Source organism: Anoplophora glabripennis, unplaced genomic scaffold (assembly GCF_000390285.2).
Source record: "Anoplophora glabripennis isolate ALB-LARVAE unplaced genomic scaffold, Agla_2.0 scaffold2347, whole genome shotgun sequence".
Classification (NCBI taxonomy): domain Eukaryota; kingdom Metazoa; phylum Arthropoda; class Insecta; order Coleoptera; family Cerambycidae; genus Anoplophora; species Anoplophora glabripennis.
The window spans coordinates 1-14,578 of NW_019418425.1; the positions used below are offsets into that span (position 1 = coordinate 1).

General features: G+C 30.9%; 3 protein-coding genes across 5 annotated transcripts; 2 read left to right on the forward strand and 1 right to left on the reverse strand.

Moving 5' to 3' along the window:
- The first annotated feature begins 5,229 nt into the window (after positions 1-5,229).
- LOC108916480 (protein ANTAGONIST OF LIKE HETEROCHROMATIN PROTEIN 1-like) lies at positions 5,230-6,960 on the forward strand. Its single transcript, XM_018722742.2, has 4 exons — positions 5,230-5,772; positions 5,830-6,064; positions 6,127-6,464; positions 6,517-6,960. The coding sequence occupies exons 1-4, from the start codon at positions 5,438-5,440 to the stop codon at positions 6,905-6,907; spliced, it is 1,299 nt and encodes a 432-aa protein (XP_018578258.1). The 5' UTR covers positions 5,230-5,437; the 3' UTR covers positions 6,908-6,960.
- Positions 6,961-7,115: 155 nt separating this feature from the next.
- LOC108916481 lies at positions 7,116-8,396 on the reverse strand. 3 transcript variants are annotated; one of them, XM_018722746.2, is made up of 4 exons: positions 8,064-8,396; positions 7,968-8,003; positions 7,698-7,910; positions 7,116-7,599 (listed from the first exon to the last, which is right to left on the reverse strand). In XM_018722746.2, exons 1-4 carry the CDS (start codon positions 8,082-8,084, stop codon positions 7,132-7,134), a joined length of 738 nt encoding a protein of 245 aa, XP_018578262.1. In that variant the 5' UTR covers positions 8,085-8,396; the 3' UTR covers positions 7,116-7,131. The 3 variants fall into 3 exon arrangements, with proteins under 3 accessions (XP_018578262.1, XP_018578261.1, XP_018578259.1); XM_018722745.2 differs by having other exon boundaries at positions 7,698-7,907; positions 7,968-8,006; XM_018722743.2 differs by having other exon boundaries at positions 7,968-8,006.
- A 1,542-nt stretch (positions 8,397-9,938) lies between these two features.
- LOC111692635 (exportin-5-like) lies at positions 9,939-11,842 on the forward strand (the record flags this gene model as incomplete). Its single annotated transcript, XM_023456705.1, has 4 exons — positions 9,939-10,029; positions 10,166-10,460; positions 11,252-11,473; positions 11,524-11,842. Coding segments are annotated over exons 2-4 (817 nt in total), but the record flags the coding sequence as incomplete, so codon positions are not given.
- Positions 11,843-14,578: the final 2,736 nt, after the last annotated feature.

Sequence of the window (14,578 nt, forward strand, 5' to 3'; positions counted from 1 at the left end):
TGATTTTTCTATTATTTTCTTTTCAAAACTCTTTGCGAATGAAAACGTTAGTATCCTAAAATATATAGTTACAAATACATGCAAGTTTGTAGCAATAATTGTGTTATTTTTAATTTCATAGGGTCAAATGTAAAAAAAAATACATATCCTCAGGGATATGTACCGCATACAGAAGAAGTTTTGTTACATATCCCCGAAGATATGTTCGCAGTCACGGACAGAGTATATTTTTACATATTTGGATAGAACGTCCCCTGTCGAGCATAGCCATATGGGGTTTGTTGGGTCCATATATAACAACAAGCAAGATACTTTAAAAAAAACGAAAAGAAGTTTTTTTTAATAATTTATAATAGGTTGTTAGACTTTCTTCAGGTTTCTTCTTTCAGGTATTTCTACCTTTTTTCCAATTATGTAAGGATTTACAGATTTAGTTGTCTTATTTGCTTAATAAAAAAACCTTCTTTTAGTTTTTTAATAGTATCTCGCTTATTGTTAGCGATGGACCTAACAAACCCTACATGACTATGCTCGACAGGGAACGTTCTATCCAAATATGTAAAAATATACAGGGTGTTCCATTTAACTTAACATCCGCGGCCATTTTGTTTGGACTTCATTTGTTTTTCTACTATCATTTTCGAAAAATTCATAAAATATTTCACATTTTTTTATAACTCTCAAAACAAAAAAGTTAAAGGGGGGGTCAAAATATAGTGAATCACCCTGTACAAATTTAACAATGCAGTATATATAATTATTTAGATGAGGTCCCACATTGTTGCAACTATCAGATAGGTATTTAATTATTATTGCTAAATAATTATAATGTAGTTATGTTACTACTAATGGTTGTTTGTGGTTGTGCTGCTTGCAATAATAATTATTTATTAATCTTTCTAATACCATATACACTGTTTACGTGGCTAGTTTTAAAACAAAAATGTACCCAATTTATTTTACATTCATTAGATGATAGTAGCATAGGAGCATTACATTAAATCATTAAATCATACTTTTATTAAAACGCTTATAATACAACTTACGTTTTGGATCGCTGTCAATAATTTCGTTTCCTATCCGCCGTCTTATTAATTTTTATCTTATAGAGCTGATAAGTTAATAAATGACACACTTGTGTGACAAATGTACTTACACTAAATGTAGGGAAGAGGTCTTCCTTTTTCTATGTATTAGATATTAGATCACTGTTTTTGAACGAAAATATATCTACCATATTTACGGTTCTACTATGTGATATACGGTTTATTGACGAAGCTAGCATTATTTTTTAGTAAAGTGAAAACTAGCAGAAATTTTAAAGTATGAACATCAGAATAATTATTACAACGGAAGTTACAAAGTATCTTTTACTTTTTCGGGTCAATAAAATGTAACATACTAATTTAAATTACCAAAAACAACGTTAAAGACAGTGGAACTTCTATTAGGAGCAAAAAAATCTATAATTAATTCTAGATCTACATATTTTACAATATTTTTTTTAACATACCTACATTAATACCTATCTTGACCTATTTAAATAATTTTTAATTATTTTTAAACTGCTAAAAGATCTCTCACACCTTGCAGTAGATTGTAGGTACCTACTATTTTTGATATATTACACAATTTATTCATTTCGTGAAAGACTGAACAAAAATCTTATAAAAGTACGAATTTTGTTTCTTTTTCAATTGAGGCAGCACCACATTCTAAAGTAAATAAGTGTTTTAAATTTAAAAAATATGGATTCAAAGTAGGTACTAAATCTCTAGCATTTTCATCAAATCTGAGACATTTCTGAAATATTACGGTTAATTATGAGAAAACATACCTAATTAAGTTTTAGAACAATTTTTTTCTGTAGGTAACACAGGCATCGTTTTCAAGAAAATCAATTTGTTGAACTAATATGGAATAATATGTTGTAATATCTGTAGCATTTTCCATACTTTTTCAAATTCGTTTTTTGACTTCCTTTATATTAAAGTTGGTCGAGAGGAATTTTGATTCGCGTCCACTCCAAACCCCGCCATATTTATCAAAAATATATAATGAATAAAAAAAACTATTTTAGGCAATCATAACTAGAACAAATTGAAAAAAAAATGTTGGAGACCTCTAGGGGGGTTTGGAACCTCCTCCTAACTCTACATTATACTAATAGTAATAGTTGAATACTTTTACTTTTTTNTTTTTACATATTTGGATAGAACGTCCCCTGTCGAGCATAGCCATATGGGGTTTGTTGGGTCCATATATAACAACAAGCAAGATACTTTAAAAAAAACGAAAAGAAGTTTTTTTTAATAATTTATAATAGGTTGTTAGACTTTCTTCAGGTTTCTTCTTTCAGGTATTTCTACCTTTTTTCCAATTATGTAAGGATTTACAGATTTAGTTGTCTTATTTGCTTAATAAAAAAACCTTCTTTTAGTTTTTTAATAGTATCTCGCTTATTGTTAGCGATGGACCTAACAAACCCTACATGACTATGCTCGACAGGGAACGTTCTATCCAAATATGTAAAAATATACAGGGTGTTCCATTTAACTTAACATCCGCGGCCATTTTGTTTGGACTTCATTTGTTTTTCTACTATCATTTTCGAAAAATTCATAAAATATTTCACATTTTTTTATAACTCTCAAAACAAAAAAGTTAAAGGGGGGGTCAAAATATAGTGAATCACCCTGTACAAATTTAGCAATGCAGTATATATAATTATTTAGATGAGGTCCCACATTGTTGCAACTATCAGATAGGTATTTAATTATTATTGCTAAATAATTATAATGTAGTTATGTTACTACTAATGGTTGTTTGTGGTTGTGCTGCTTGCAATAATAATTATTTATTAATCTTTCTAATACCATATACACTGTTTACGTGGCTAGTTTTAAAACAAAAATGTACCCAATTTATTTTACATTCATTAGATGATAGTAGCATAGGAGCATTACATTAAATCATTAAATCATACTTTTATTAAAACGCTTATAATACAACTTACGTTTTGGATCGCTGTCAATAATTTCGTTTCCTATCCGCCGTCTTATTAATTTTTATCTTATAGAGCTGATAAGTTAATAAATGACACACTTGTGTGACAAATGTACTTACACTAAATGTAGGGAAGAGGTCTTCCTTTTTCTATGTATTAGATATTAGATCACTGTTTTTGAACGAAAATATATCTACCATATTTACGGTTCTACTATGTGATATACGGTTTATTGACGAAGCTAGCATTATTTTTTAGTAAAGTGAAAACTAGCAGAAATTTTAAAGTATGAACATCAGAATAATTATTACAACGGAAGTTACAAAGTATCTTTTACTTTTTCGGGTCAATAAAATGTAACATACTAATTTAAATTACCAAAAACAACGTTAAAGACAGTGGAACTTCTATTAGGAGCAAAAAAATCTATAATTAATTCTAGATCTACATATTTTACAATATTTTTTTTAACATACCTACATTAATACCTATCTTGACCTATTTAAATAATTTTTAATTATTTTTAAACTGCTAAAAGATCTCTCACACCTTGCAGTAGATTGTAGGTACCTACTATTTTTGATATATTACACAATTTATTCATTTCGTGAAAGACTGAACAAAAATCTTATAAAAGTACGAATTTTGTTTCTTTTTCAATTGAGGCAGCACCACATTCTAAAGTAAATAAGTGTTTTAAATTTAAAAAATATGGATTCAAAGTAGGTACTAAATCTCTAGCATTTTCATCAAATCTGAGACATTTCTGAAATATTACGGTTAATTATGAGAAAACATACCTAATTAAGTTTTAGAACAATTTTTTTCTGTAGGTAACACAGGCATCGTTTTCAAGAAAATCAATTTGTTGAACTAATATGGAATAATATGTTGTAATATCTGTAGCATTTTCCATACTTTTTCAAATTCGTTTTTTGACTTCCTTTATATTAAAGTTGGTCGAGAGGAATTTTGATTCGCGTCCACTCCAAACCCCGCCATATTTATCAAAAATATATAATGAATAAAAAAAACTATTTTAGGCAATCATAACTAGAACAAATTGAAAAAAAAATGTTGGAGACCTCTAGGGGGGTTTGGAACCTCCTCCTAACTCTACATTATACTAATAGTAATAGTTGAATACTTTTACTTTTTTAATAGGTGTATAATACAAAAACAAACTAAAAACTTTTCAGGGTCAAGGAATGTGAGGGATAGAGTTGTGAATTTGATCTTGATCGTAAAATATTTTGCTGGCAGCAAAACCCGACGTAAAGTGTTTGTGTAGTTTTAGAAAATTGTATTATTTTACAGAGTAGTTTATTGAGAATGACAAAACTCAAATCTGGAAATACTAGAGGCTAAAATGTGACGATTGGATCAATTAACGGTTTAGAGATAGGTACGAGTACAGGTTGTAGAAAATTAAATTATATTCAAATTTATTAATGATATTGAGTAACAACTTAAAAATGATCAGTTTTACGATTTTTGGCATAACAAATAACAGTTTCCAACTAATTTTGGTGTAGCTCATATTTATTAACATTTATTTTTCAAATACATTTTAACAAATCAATCAATTTTCAAACCTGATCAATGATTTTATTGATTTTGTGTGTATTATAGTTACATACTATAATGCAACCAATATTACACTTGTGTATACTTGTAGAAAATATTTCTAAATTCAAATAATACATAATATATTTTGTGGTTTGGTTGTTTACCAACATAAAACAAAAAAAAATATATCATCCTTAGTTGCTTTCCATTTGCTTTCCAATTACCTTACTAGTGGTTACTGGTTAGTGGTTAGTGGATCACATTACCCCAGATTACAGACAAATATTACTCTCCACTCCAATCGAACCACTCCTAATTTAGAAATAATCATATACTTATACTTATTATTATCTATAGTCTTTTATATATCTATAGATATTATGCACCTACATATATGGAAATAATTGCTCAAGGCTCAATCTAATGGCTGGGGTGGAACTAGTTGTGGTTGTTGTTGTGTGACAAATAATCATCATAGAATTTTATCTATGGTCATAGAGGATACAGGGGATACAGATGTTAGTTACAGGTATTGTATTTACAAAATATCAAATATATTTTTNCAATAAAATTCGTTGTTGCACAATAAAGGAGAATCCGTTTTAAGGTAAGTACTCACAAATGCGTTTTGCGTTTTATTTTTTTGCGGCGATCATCTGATTGGTTAATTTTATTTGGAATTTTGGAAGGCGGGAATTGTTTAACTTTATTTTCGCCGCATTTTTCTGGCGGGAAATGTTAAGAATGTTTTAAGATTTTGCGGCGAAAATTTTCCCTCTTTGTCAATAAAATACGTTTTACTCTCTTTCCAATGAAAATATGAAATAATGAGTTTGAGGTTAATTGTAATAAGTATTAAGTATGAATATGAATAATTATATAGTTAATTATAATCATTATATGTGGCGAAGACGAACTTTATTAGCATTATTATATTTAAAACATGGATTTACTAGTAAAGCCCAATGTAAACGGTTTTGGGTTAGAAACATATATTTAAAAAGAAAACAACAAGGAGATTTTCATAATTTAATACAAGAAATGCGATTAAGTGACAAAGATAAGTTTTTCAATTACTTTAGAATGTCCAGTGAACAATTTGATATTCTTGTAAGTAAAGTCAAGCCCGAAATTGAAAAAATGTATATATCAAGAGAACCTATTTCACCTGCAGAAAGACTGTCTGTGACTCTACGGTAAGTTATTATTATTTATAATTAAGAAATATATACGCAACATTTCTTTTTTGTTAGATTTCTAGCTTCTGGGGATAGTATGACCTCTATTAGTTATGCTTTTCGCCTAGGGAAAACGACAATTTCTAGTATAATAAAAGAAACATGTATCGCAATCTGGAATGTTTTGAAGAATGATGTATTTTTAAAACCTTCTGAAGAAGAATGGTTGAGAATTTCCCAAGAATTTGAAAACCAATGGAATTTACCTCACTGCATTGGCGCTATCGATGGCAAGCATGTTGTTATTCAAGTAAGTATTGAGAATTTATTTGTATGTAGATTGTATAAGTATACGAAGATTATTTTTTTTAGGCACCTCCACATAGTGGTTCCGATTTCTATAATTACAAAGGATCGCATAGTATAGTACTAATGGCTGTTTGTGACGCATCATACTGTTTTACCATCGTTGATATTGGGGCAAAAGGAAGGCAAAGTGATGGGGGTGTTTTCCGACATAGCCAAATTGGACAACAATTAGAAAATGGTACCTTGAATATCCCACCACCAAGTAATATTTCCAATGATGACAATGGAGAGCTGATTCCCTATTATTTAGTAGGAGATGAAGCTTTTCCTCTTACACATTACATGATGAGGCCATATCCTGGTAGACTACTATCCCAAGAAAAGAGGATTTTCAATTATAGGTAAGTTTATAAATAACGTTATTTACACGCTATATTTGTTTATAAATTCCAGATTAAGTCGAAGCCGTAGGGTTGTAGAAAACGCCTTCGGTGTGCTAGCAGCACGTTGGAGAATTTTTAGAAAACCATTAATTGCAAGTTTAGAAACAGTAGAAGCTGTTGTTATGAGCACTATCTGTTTGCATAATTTCTTAATGAGAAAAGAAAGTAATATTTCTGAGGATAGAAGACGTTATTGTGATTTTTCTTATGTAGATCATGAAGATGCTGATGGCAATTTTATTGAAGGACAATGGAGGGCTGAAGGCCAGTATAATAATTTAGAAGATGTTCATCGCTTGGGCACAAATACCTACACAACAACAGCAAGTTCAATTAGAGACAGTTTGGCAGCATATTTTATGTTTGATGGTGCTGTAGATTTTCAGTGGCATATCCATTGAATTATTGAATGTTTAAATACTTATGAACACAAATATACTTACTCTTCATTGTCTTTTTTTTTTCATTTTCAGTAGTGCAGGTATATCCATAAAAAACAAGTACTTTTTAGAATAAGAAGTGAGCTTAATCAAATGTTATCAATTATGACTTATTAATAGTTAGATTACTACCGGAAAGATTCAAAAAGTAAATTAAACAATTTTTTCAAGATCTTTTTTATTCTTCAATTGCTACATCCAGAATCACTTATATACTGATCATATGTATCATAAACTAATCGTAATAATTCAATTTCTAATTTTGCCTTGTTTCTCTCTGGAAGTTTATTTAATATTTCAGCTATGGCCACACATGCTGCATTTCCTTCATATACTGACGATGGATTTATATTCACTGATGGTGGAGGGACATTTAAGACTTCAAGAATTTTGTTGTTTATTAACTCCCCAGTAATTTTTCTTTTTGTTCTACCAACAGTTGGAGTCTCATTTGCTAGGCTTGCTGAACTACTTGGCCTACTATCAGATTCTGAATTAGGTGTTATATCCTGTGGCATTTTGATACTACCGATAGTTCTTCGTGGATTAATAGAATCGTCCAAGAATTGTAAGGCAGAAAAATGTTTCCAGACCTTTTGTTTACCTTTAGCACCCATTCCACTTGGCTTGTAGACACATATTTCCCCTTTCACCTGACAAACAAATGAGAATTATTATTATTTACAAAATTGTATCATTTTGAAAATTATCGTATAGAGTGCATTCTATATAACCTAATATGAGGTACTACCTTTATGTATTTGTCTCGCAGATTTCTCCATTTCTTTTTTATTTCTTCAAGGGGAATTATTTGCCCCATAGCAGTGTATACCTCAACCCACAAATCATCTTTAATATTTTTTGAACGACTCTTTAATGGAATTCGATGATCCCACAAAGCTGGTCTTAATTGTACCAGACTAATCAGAAGTTCTTCAACGGTTTCACAATACACTAAGGTCTGCTAAAATTTAAAAAATGCTCAAATTATGGTGCCACATTTGTTATTAATTATTTATACCTCCACATCATCAACGGTTTCACAATACACTACGGTCTGCTAAAATTTAAAAAATGCTCAAGTTGGAGTGCTAGATTTGTTATTCATTATTCATACCTCACTCTCCTGCTGCTGCATATTTTTGTTTGATAACAACTATAAACAGAAAAGATATAATATGTAAGAAAACTATAAATCATAAAAACAGCAAATAATTTATATGCTGCGACATGACATAACCCTCTACTCAAAAAATCTACCCATGACGCATGACGTTCAGTTTGAAACTGTCAAACATCAGTTTAACCAATACAATTTCGTTTTTATCTGTTGAAATTGAAAATCACTAAAAAGATCACTAACTAAAAATCTCGGATAAACGCGATGGTGAGTATTAAAAATATGTCTCGATTCTTTTTGCCGCAAAACGTAAACGCAAAACGCGTTTGTGAGTACTTACCTTTATAGGTATATTAATTTAGTACTTAAGTATATAGAAACCTGACATTGGTATGGCATTATATAAATGCCTATTATTGTGAAAAATCTGGTTTCTGGTTAATAAATAATAATAAGGTTAATAATAATCAGGTAACTTATTGTCTGATGTCTCTGTTATAAAAAGTTTGCTAATGGAATCTTCAACCCCTAACATTTTCAAATTGTGTTAATCATTTCTCTACATTTTTTTTGTGATTTTCACGTGACACCTACATATCTTAGTAAAAAGTCTTTACCATGTATGTATGTAGATGTATAGATAGTAAGGTTACCTGTAGATGGGTACAACTTTAGATAGTGACAGGAATATTCACTATATTCCTCATTTATATTCATAAATTAACTACTAATACCTATATATAATTATCATTTATTTGCAGATAAAAATTATACTTAAAAACAATTACATATACAGGACTGTTTGAAAGGCGTGGCGCCATCTCTTCTTCAAAGGTAGAAGTATTTTTATCGTAGCCTTTTAAATTACAGATTACAGGGCAGGTAACAAGTATAGGTAACTTCTTCCTGATTGAGATATCAATCAAATTTATGCTTGGCTGTCCTTTATAAAATACTATTTTACTTGGTTTATGTTTAATATTTTTTATTATAATATGGGCCATAGAGAAGTAGGTAAATATATTACAAGCAAAACATAATTTATAATACTGTCAGCTTACAACCATATATACATATATGTATATGTATAAATCATAAATCATTAATTCTGTGGTTACAATGACGGCTTTATGGATGCAATTATGATAATAATTAAAGGCGTAAAGGGAGGCCTTCGGTTCAATTTTTTTTGCCAAGTGTTTCGGTAGATATAGAATTTAATAGACATATATATTTTTATATAAATCCCCTAACATTTTTTTTTGTTGTGTCAGTGTCAATGGAGGAAGACCGGCTAGGGCTAGGGGTGTTGTCTTTTGTTTCTCTTTCTCTCTGTTTCATTCACTCCAGTACATACAAAAGAGAAAGAATTTTCAGTGTACAGGTTGATTTACTATATATTGACCCCCTCTAACTTTCTTATTTTAATAGTTATAAAAAAATGCGAAATACACGATTTTTTATGAATTTTTCGAAAATGATAGTTATATACGTATACCTAGCTTATCGCCATAGACTCTGTTGTCATAGCAAAATAAATGTTGTCAGATCGTACGTAGCATAAAATATGTGTATAATACAGTACATTGCCTACATGCATGCAGTGACCTACAGCTGTACAAAATGTGGATATGAAATGAAAGAACTAGAATAATAGTGTCTGAGAGAACTAGCCACCAGAAACTGGAAAAAAAATCACTGGGAATTTTTGCACCCTACGGTCTGAGTGGCATGGATTAGGTTTCTATAATTTGTCATGTTATAAAGAAATGTTTACTTGGATTTTGTTTTCCGCATGTGTATAGACCCTTAGAACCATGGACTAAGAATTTCTATGTTTATCTGTTTAATTTATACATCTACCGCTAGGAATCGTTGTTGTAGCCGGCAACCGTCAAGTTGGATTTGTTGCACATTTTAATAAATATTTAATCATATGTTGTAAATAAATAGAAAATTTAAAGTAAGTCAATTAAACGCAAGATACAATTTGTTTTAGAAAAGTGGAAGAAATTTTTATTGTTTAGTAAAAACAGATAATTTAAAAACATGTAAGACCATGCTGCTTTTTCAACATGTGCTAAACTATTAATTTTCAGCTATTTAACTTGTAAAAGGATGGCAGGACCAGACGTAGCTGCTTTAGCAGCGGATCTAGCACGAGCTGTTGAATTAACCATGAGTGCTAGTGCCTCACAGTCGGACCGATTAAGGGCATACCAAGCTTGCGAAAGTTTTAAAGAAACGTCTCCTCTTTGTGCAGAAGCTGGTCTTTATTTGGCTGCAGGAACACAGCATTCCTTGATATCTAGGCATTTTGGACTCCAGCTCATGGAGCATACCGTGAAATATAGATGGACACAAATTTCCCAACAAGAGAAAATTTTTATAAAGGTATTGGATACATTTTCATTGTAAGAATTAAATGTCGATATTTATCATTCTGAGTATTTTGTACCTATCTGCTTCATTTAGAAACAAAAATCCTTTGCTCTAATATTTAACATGCCTCTTTTTTTGAATGTTCTCAGTAAATTAAAAAAATTTACAACGATAAATAACTTCATTAGTTTTTAACTGCTTCAGGTTTCATATGGTTGCTTTTCTATTTTTTTATCTACACCTTTACATTTCTTTTAAAGAGCTGAGGAGCTAAGCTAATGAAACTGAAACTCATGCACATTAGTGTCATCAATTCCTATAATATAACAATAATTTTTCTTACATCATTCTACAGAATAAAATTCATGAATTTTATTCTTTAATTTATTATTGTACATTTAAAAATAGTAATACGCTGCTCCGAGAAATGTACGTATCGCTTCTAGAATGAATATAAAAGTTTTCATTCTGGAATATAATGCTTGCCAGACAATTAACGTGTCATTTGAATTGGTCTAATAACAGGGAAGACAGAGACATCTTGAAATACGAAATGAACTAAATAAAAATGCAAGAACCATTGATACGAGGATCTGATCCAAAACGGGTGAAAACACTCGATATTAAATTAATTGGAATTATTGTTTATTTTCTTATAAATTTAATTTGTAAGTTGTTAAGTTGTACTTCTTGGAGCAGTGTATACTTGTTATCAAAAAAATATTAATTTTGAAATAATGGTTAATAAATTTTAAAGTGAGTCAATTAGATATTATATATTTTATAAAATGACGTAATTTTAGGAAAATGCTATGAAATTATTGGCTGCGGGTGGTATAAGTGACGAATCTCATATGAAAGATGCACTAAGTCGGGTGATTGTAGAAATGGTAAAGAGAGAGTGGCCTCAACAGTGGCCTGGTCTGTTGTCTGAATTATCCGATGCTTGCGCTTGTGGTGAAATACAAACGGAATTAGTCCTTCTTGTTTTTTTACGTCTTGTTGAGGATGTAGCTTTACTTCAGGTAACTTACCGCCACCATGAAAGTATTACGTATAAAATATTTAATTTTAGACTTTGGAATCGAATCAGCGGCGAAAAGACATTTATCATGCATTAACAGCGAATATGGCCGTGATATTTGATTTTTTCTTGAGACTAATAGAACTACATGTTGGCCAGTTTAAATTATTTAGCGAAACAGATGCTTCTAAAGCAAACGGCCACGGGCGAGTAGTTCAAGTAGTCTTGCTGACGTTAACTGGATTTGTGGAATGGGTTTCCGTAACCCATATAATGGCTCAGAATGGGAGATTATTACAGATTCTTTGTTTACTATTAAATGACTCTGCATTTCAATATTCTGCTGNTGCTGCTCATAAAATTTTGAGCAGTACATCAAACATTGGTCTTAAGGTGCTAACTACGCATAGCAAATTTGAAATAGAAATGTTCAGGCATTTTGGAATTATTGCAGACAATGTTTAATTTTACAGAAACTTTGACGCCCTGTATCTCGTTAAGGAGGCATTTGTGACCCTATGTTTATTAAAACTTTTCGTCTTAATTTTTTATGTATTATCTACCCTAGAAGTCTGTCAGCGATTTTTTGAATCACCCTGTATAAGTTTATTATAAGTGCATGGTTTCAATCATTCAATGTGCATTTCAACGCCAATTTCTAGTCAAACTTACTTTTGTGTGAGAAAGCATGTTTTTACTTAAAGATTTGAGTTAACATGTTTTCCAAACTTAATTTGAGGTAGCATGTTTTCCAAGTACAATTTTAGATAGCAAGCTGAATTTGAGATAGCATGTTTTTGTAGTAACTCGATATATAAAAAAACTAATTTTTAGAAAAATTTCCATTTTGAAATAACAAGTGTAAAAGGTGTTGAATATGATTAGGTTAATGTGATATTTATTGAGATGTTTGAATGAGTTATCGCTTTTACATAAAAATTAATGTTTTATTTAAAAAAAATTGTAAAATTTCTTTGTTACTGAAAGTACTATTCATCGTCAGTCACTATTTTCCATGTTTTTGGTAGCTGTTTAATTCCACGTTGGAAAAAGGACATGTCTTTTGAGGCTATACAAGAGTCGACGTATTTTTTGGCATCTTGAAAAGAATGGAAGTGGTGCTCAACTAGGATATGTGCCATCAATCGGAACAGGTAATAATCGGAAGGGGGACATGACTGGTGACTTCCCATTTAAGCATTTCCAAGTAGGTTTTCACTGGTTTTGCAACATGTGGCCGAGCACTGTCTTGCAGCAAAATCATTTTGTCTTGTCTCTGTTCGTATAGCGGCCGTTTTTCCTTCAATGCTCGGCTTAGAAGCATCCATTGTAGTCGATAGCAGTGGTAGTTTTGTTCAGTTTGAGCAGCTCATAATAAACTACACCTAACTGATCCCACCAAATGCAGAATTAGCAGAAACTTAGAACCATTGATATTCAGCTTAGCCAGCAATGTTAATGCGCTGCCAAAGTCTGTGTCCACTTTTCATCGCGAGTCGTGATACGTTGCAAAAAATCCTTTCTTTTTTTGCTGTTGAAGCAGCTGTTCACAAGTGAAATGACATCATTCGATGTCTCTCGGCTTCATCTCTAACGGCACCTAATAATGTCCTTGCTTTTGAATCATTCTTAATGTTTACAAATGTTTCAAAACTACTGTGTTATCAACTCCTAATAATTCTGCAAGTTCAGCTAGTGAGTCTGATATGAGCCTACATGAAGTGTTGCCTTCAATCCTTCATCGTCAAGCCGTTTCGGAGCATCAGTGTTCTTTATCTTCATAAACATCAAAATTATTATTTTTATAGCATCTAAACCAGGGGTCGGCAAGTAATTTTAGGTGGGGTCCGGATACTTTTGAAAATTTTTAACGAAGTCCACAAAAAAACTCACATTCCTTACTAATTTTTTATTTTAATTTGCACTCACAAATTTAATCTACCTATTAACCATTAAGAACTCAAATCAATCACGTAATTGTAGTAGAAATGATAAGAGTGGCAGTCAAACGTATTATTATCAATAAAAAACTATTTTTAAAATAATTTGAGTAATTTATACTTTCAAAAAATTTTTGGGAGTCCATTATTTTACCTTCCGCGGTCCGGATCTGGACCGTGGTCCGCCAGTTGCCGACCCTTGATCTAAACCAATCTCTGCATGTTGTTTTCGACAGAGCATGGTTGCCATAAGTCTATACAAGAATTATTTGTACTTCAGTTGTAGTGCAGTAAAATTCACTGCAAATACTCTTTTTTTGGTATGAAATTTGACATGTTTAATACTATGAAAATGAAGTAGTTTACATTTTGGCAAAGTGACATACACTGAATTTCCAGCTTGCTTATAGTACTTATAGTTTATAGGTGCGTTACCATCTTTAAACTCAACGCACGCAGTTCTGGTAAAGCCAACTGTTGGAAAACAGTGAAAATTTATTAAATGCCCCTATATTATAGATGGACAAGAGGATTCGTCTAATTCTTGGCATTGCCCACAGTTTTAGGAGGTTAGACCATTTGAGGCCTGGGGCAGTGATCAGATCTAAAAAAAGGACCACAAAAAGAGGCAATTTCTTACTTAAACTTATTATATAGATAATAGAGATAAATGTGTAATTTTTCAGATGTTATAGTGTCGATTGCAATGTCCTCTGGATATCGATGACCTACAAACGTCAAAATTATGAGCGAGCCTAAGCCTTTACTTTCACTTATCTGATAGTGTAGATTATAAAACCAATGTTTATAATAAAATATTACTTTGAAAGATTACTTTATGAAACAGTTTCAACATATCAGGTATGTATTTTTGTATTAATTATATTTAGATATTGTATTGCTGGTGTAATTCAATGCCAGTTGGAACATGTAGCTTACAGAGTAATTGTTTTCCGCTAATTCATCAGTTAGGAATCTTGTCTGTATGGTTAAATATCTTTTACGTACCTACATTTCTAGTATCGAAGAACATTGACTTTAACAATTGAATTTGAATTAACTATACCTTTAGTACTTTAACTAATACTAGGATATGTTTTTTAACAAGTTTGTTTTTATGGAGTTTTTGTTAAAAGTATTTTATTATAAATTTTTGTTATACCTCA

Coding starts and splice junctions, on each gene's coding strand:
- LOC108916481 (XM_018722743.2), bottom strand. CDS start 8,084: ATGCAGCAGCAGGAGAGTGAG. Junction 7,911..7,967: donor AAACCGTTGATGATGTGGAG/GTATAAATAATT, acceptor TTTAAATTTTAG/CAGACCTTAGTGTATTGTGA. Junction 7,600..7,697: donor TGCGAGACAAATACATAAAG/GTAGTACCTCAT, acceptor TTTGTTTGTCAG/GTGAAAGGGGAAATATGTGT.
- LOC108916480 (XM_018722742.2), top strand. CDS start 5,438: ATGAATATGAATAATTATATAGTTAATTATAATCATTATATGTGGCGA. Junction 6,065..6,126: donor GCAAGCATGTTGTTATTCAA/GTAAGTATTGAG, acceptor TATTTTTTTTAG/GCACCTCCACATAGTGGTTC. Junction 6,465..6,516: donor AAGAGGATTTTCAATTATAG/GTAAGTTTATAA, acceptor TATAAATTCCAG/ATTAAGTCGAAGCCGTAGGG.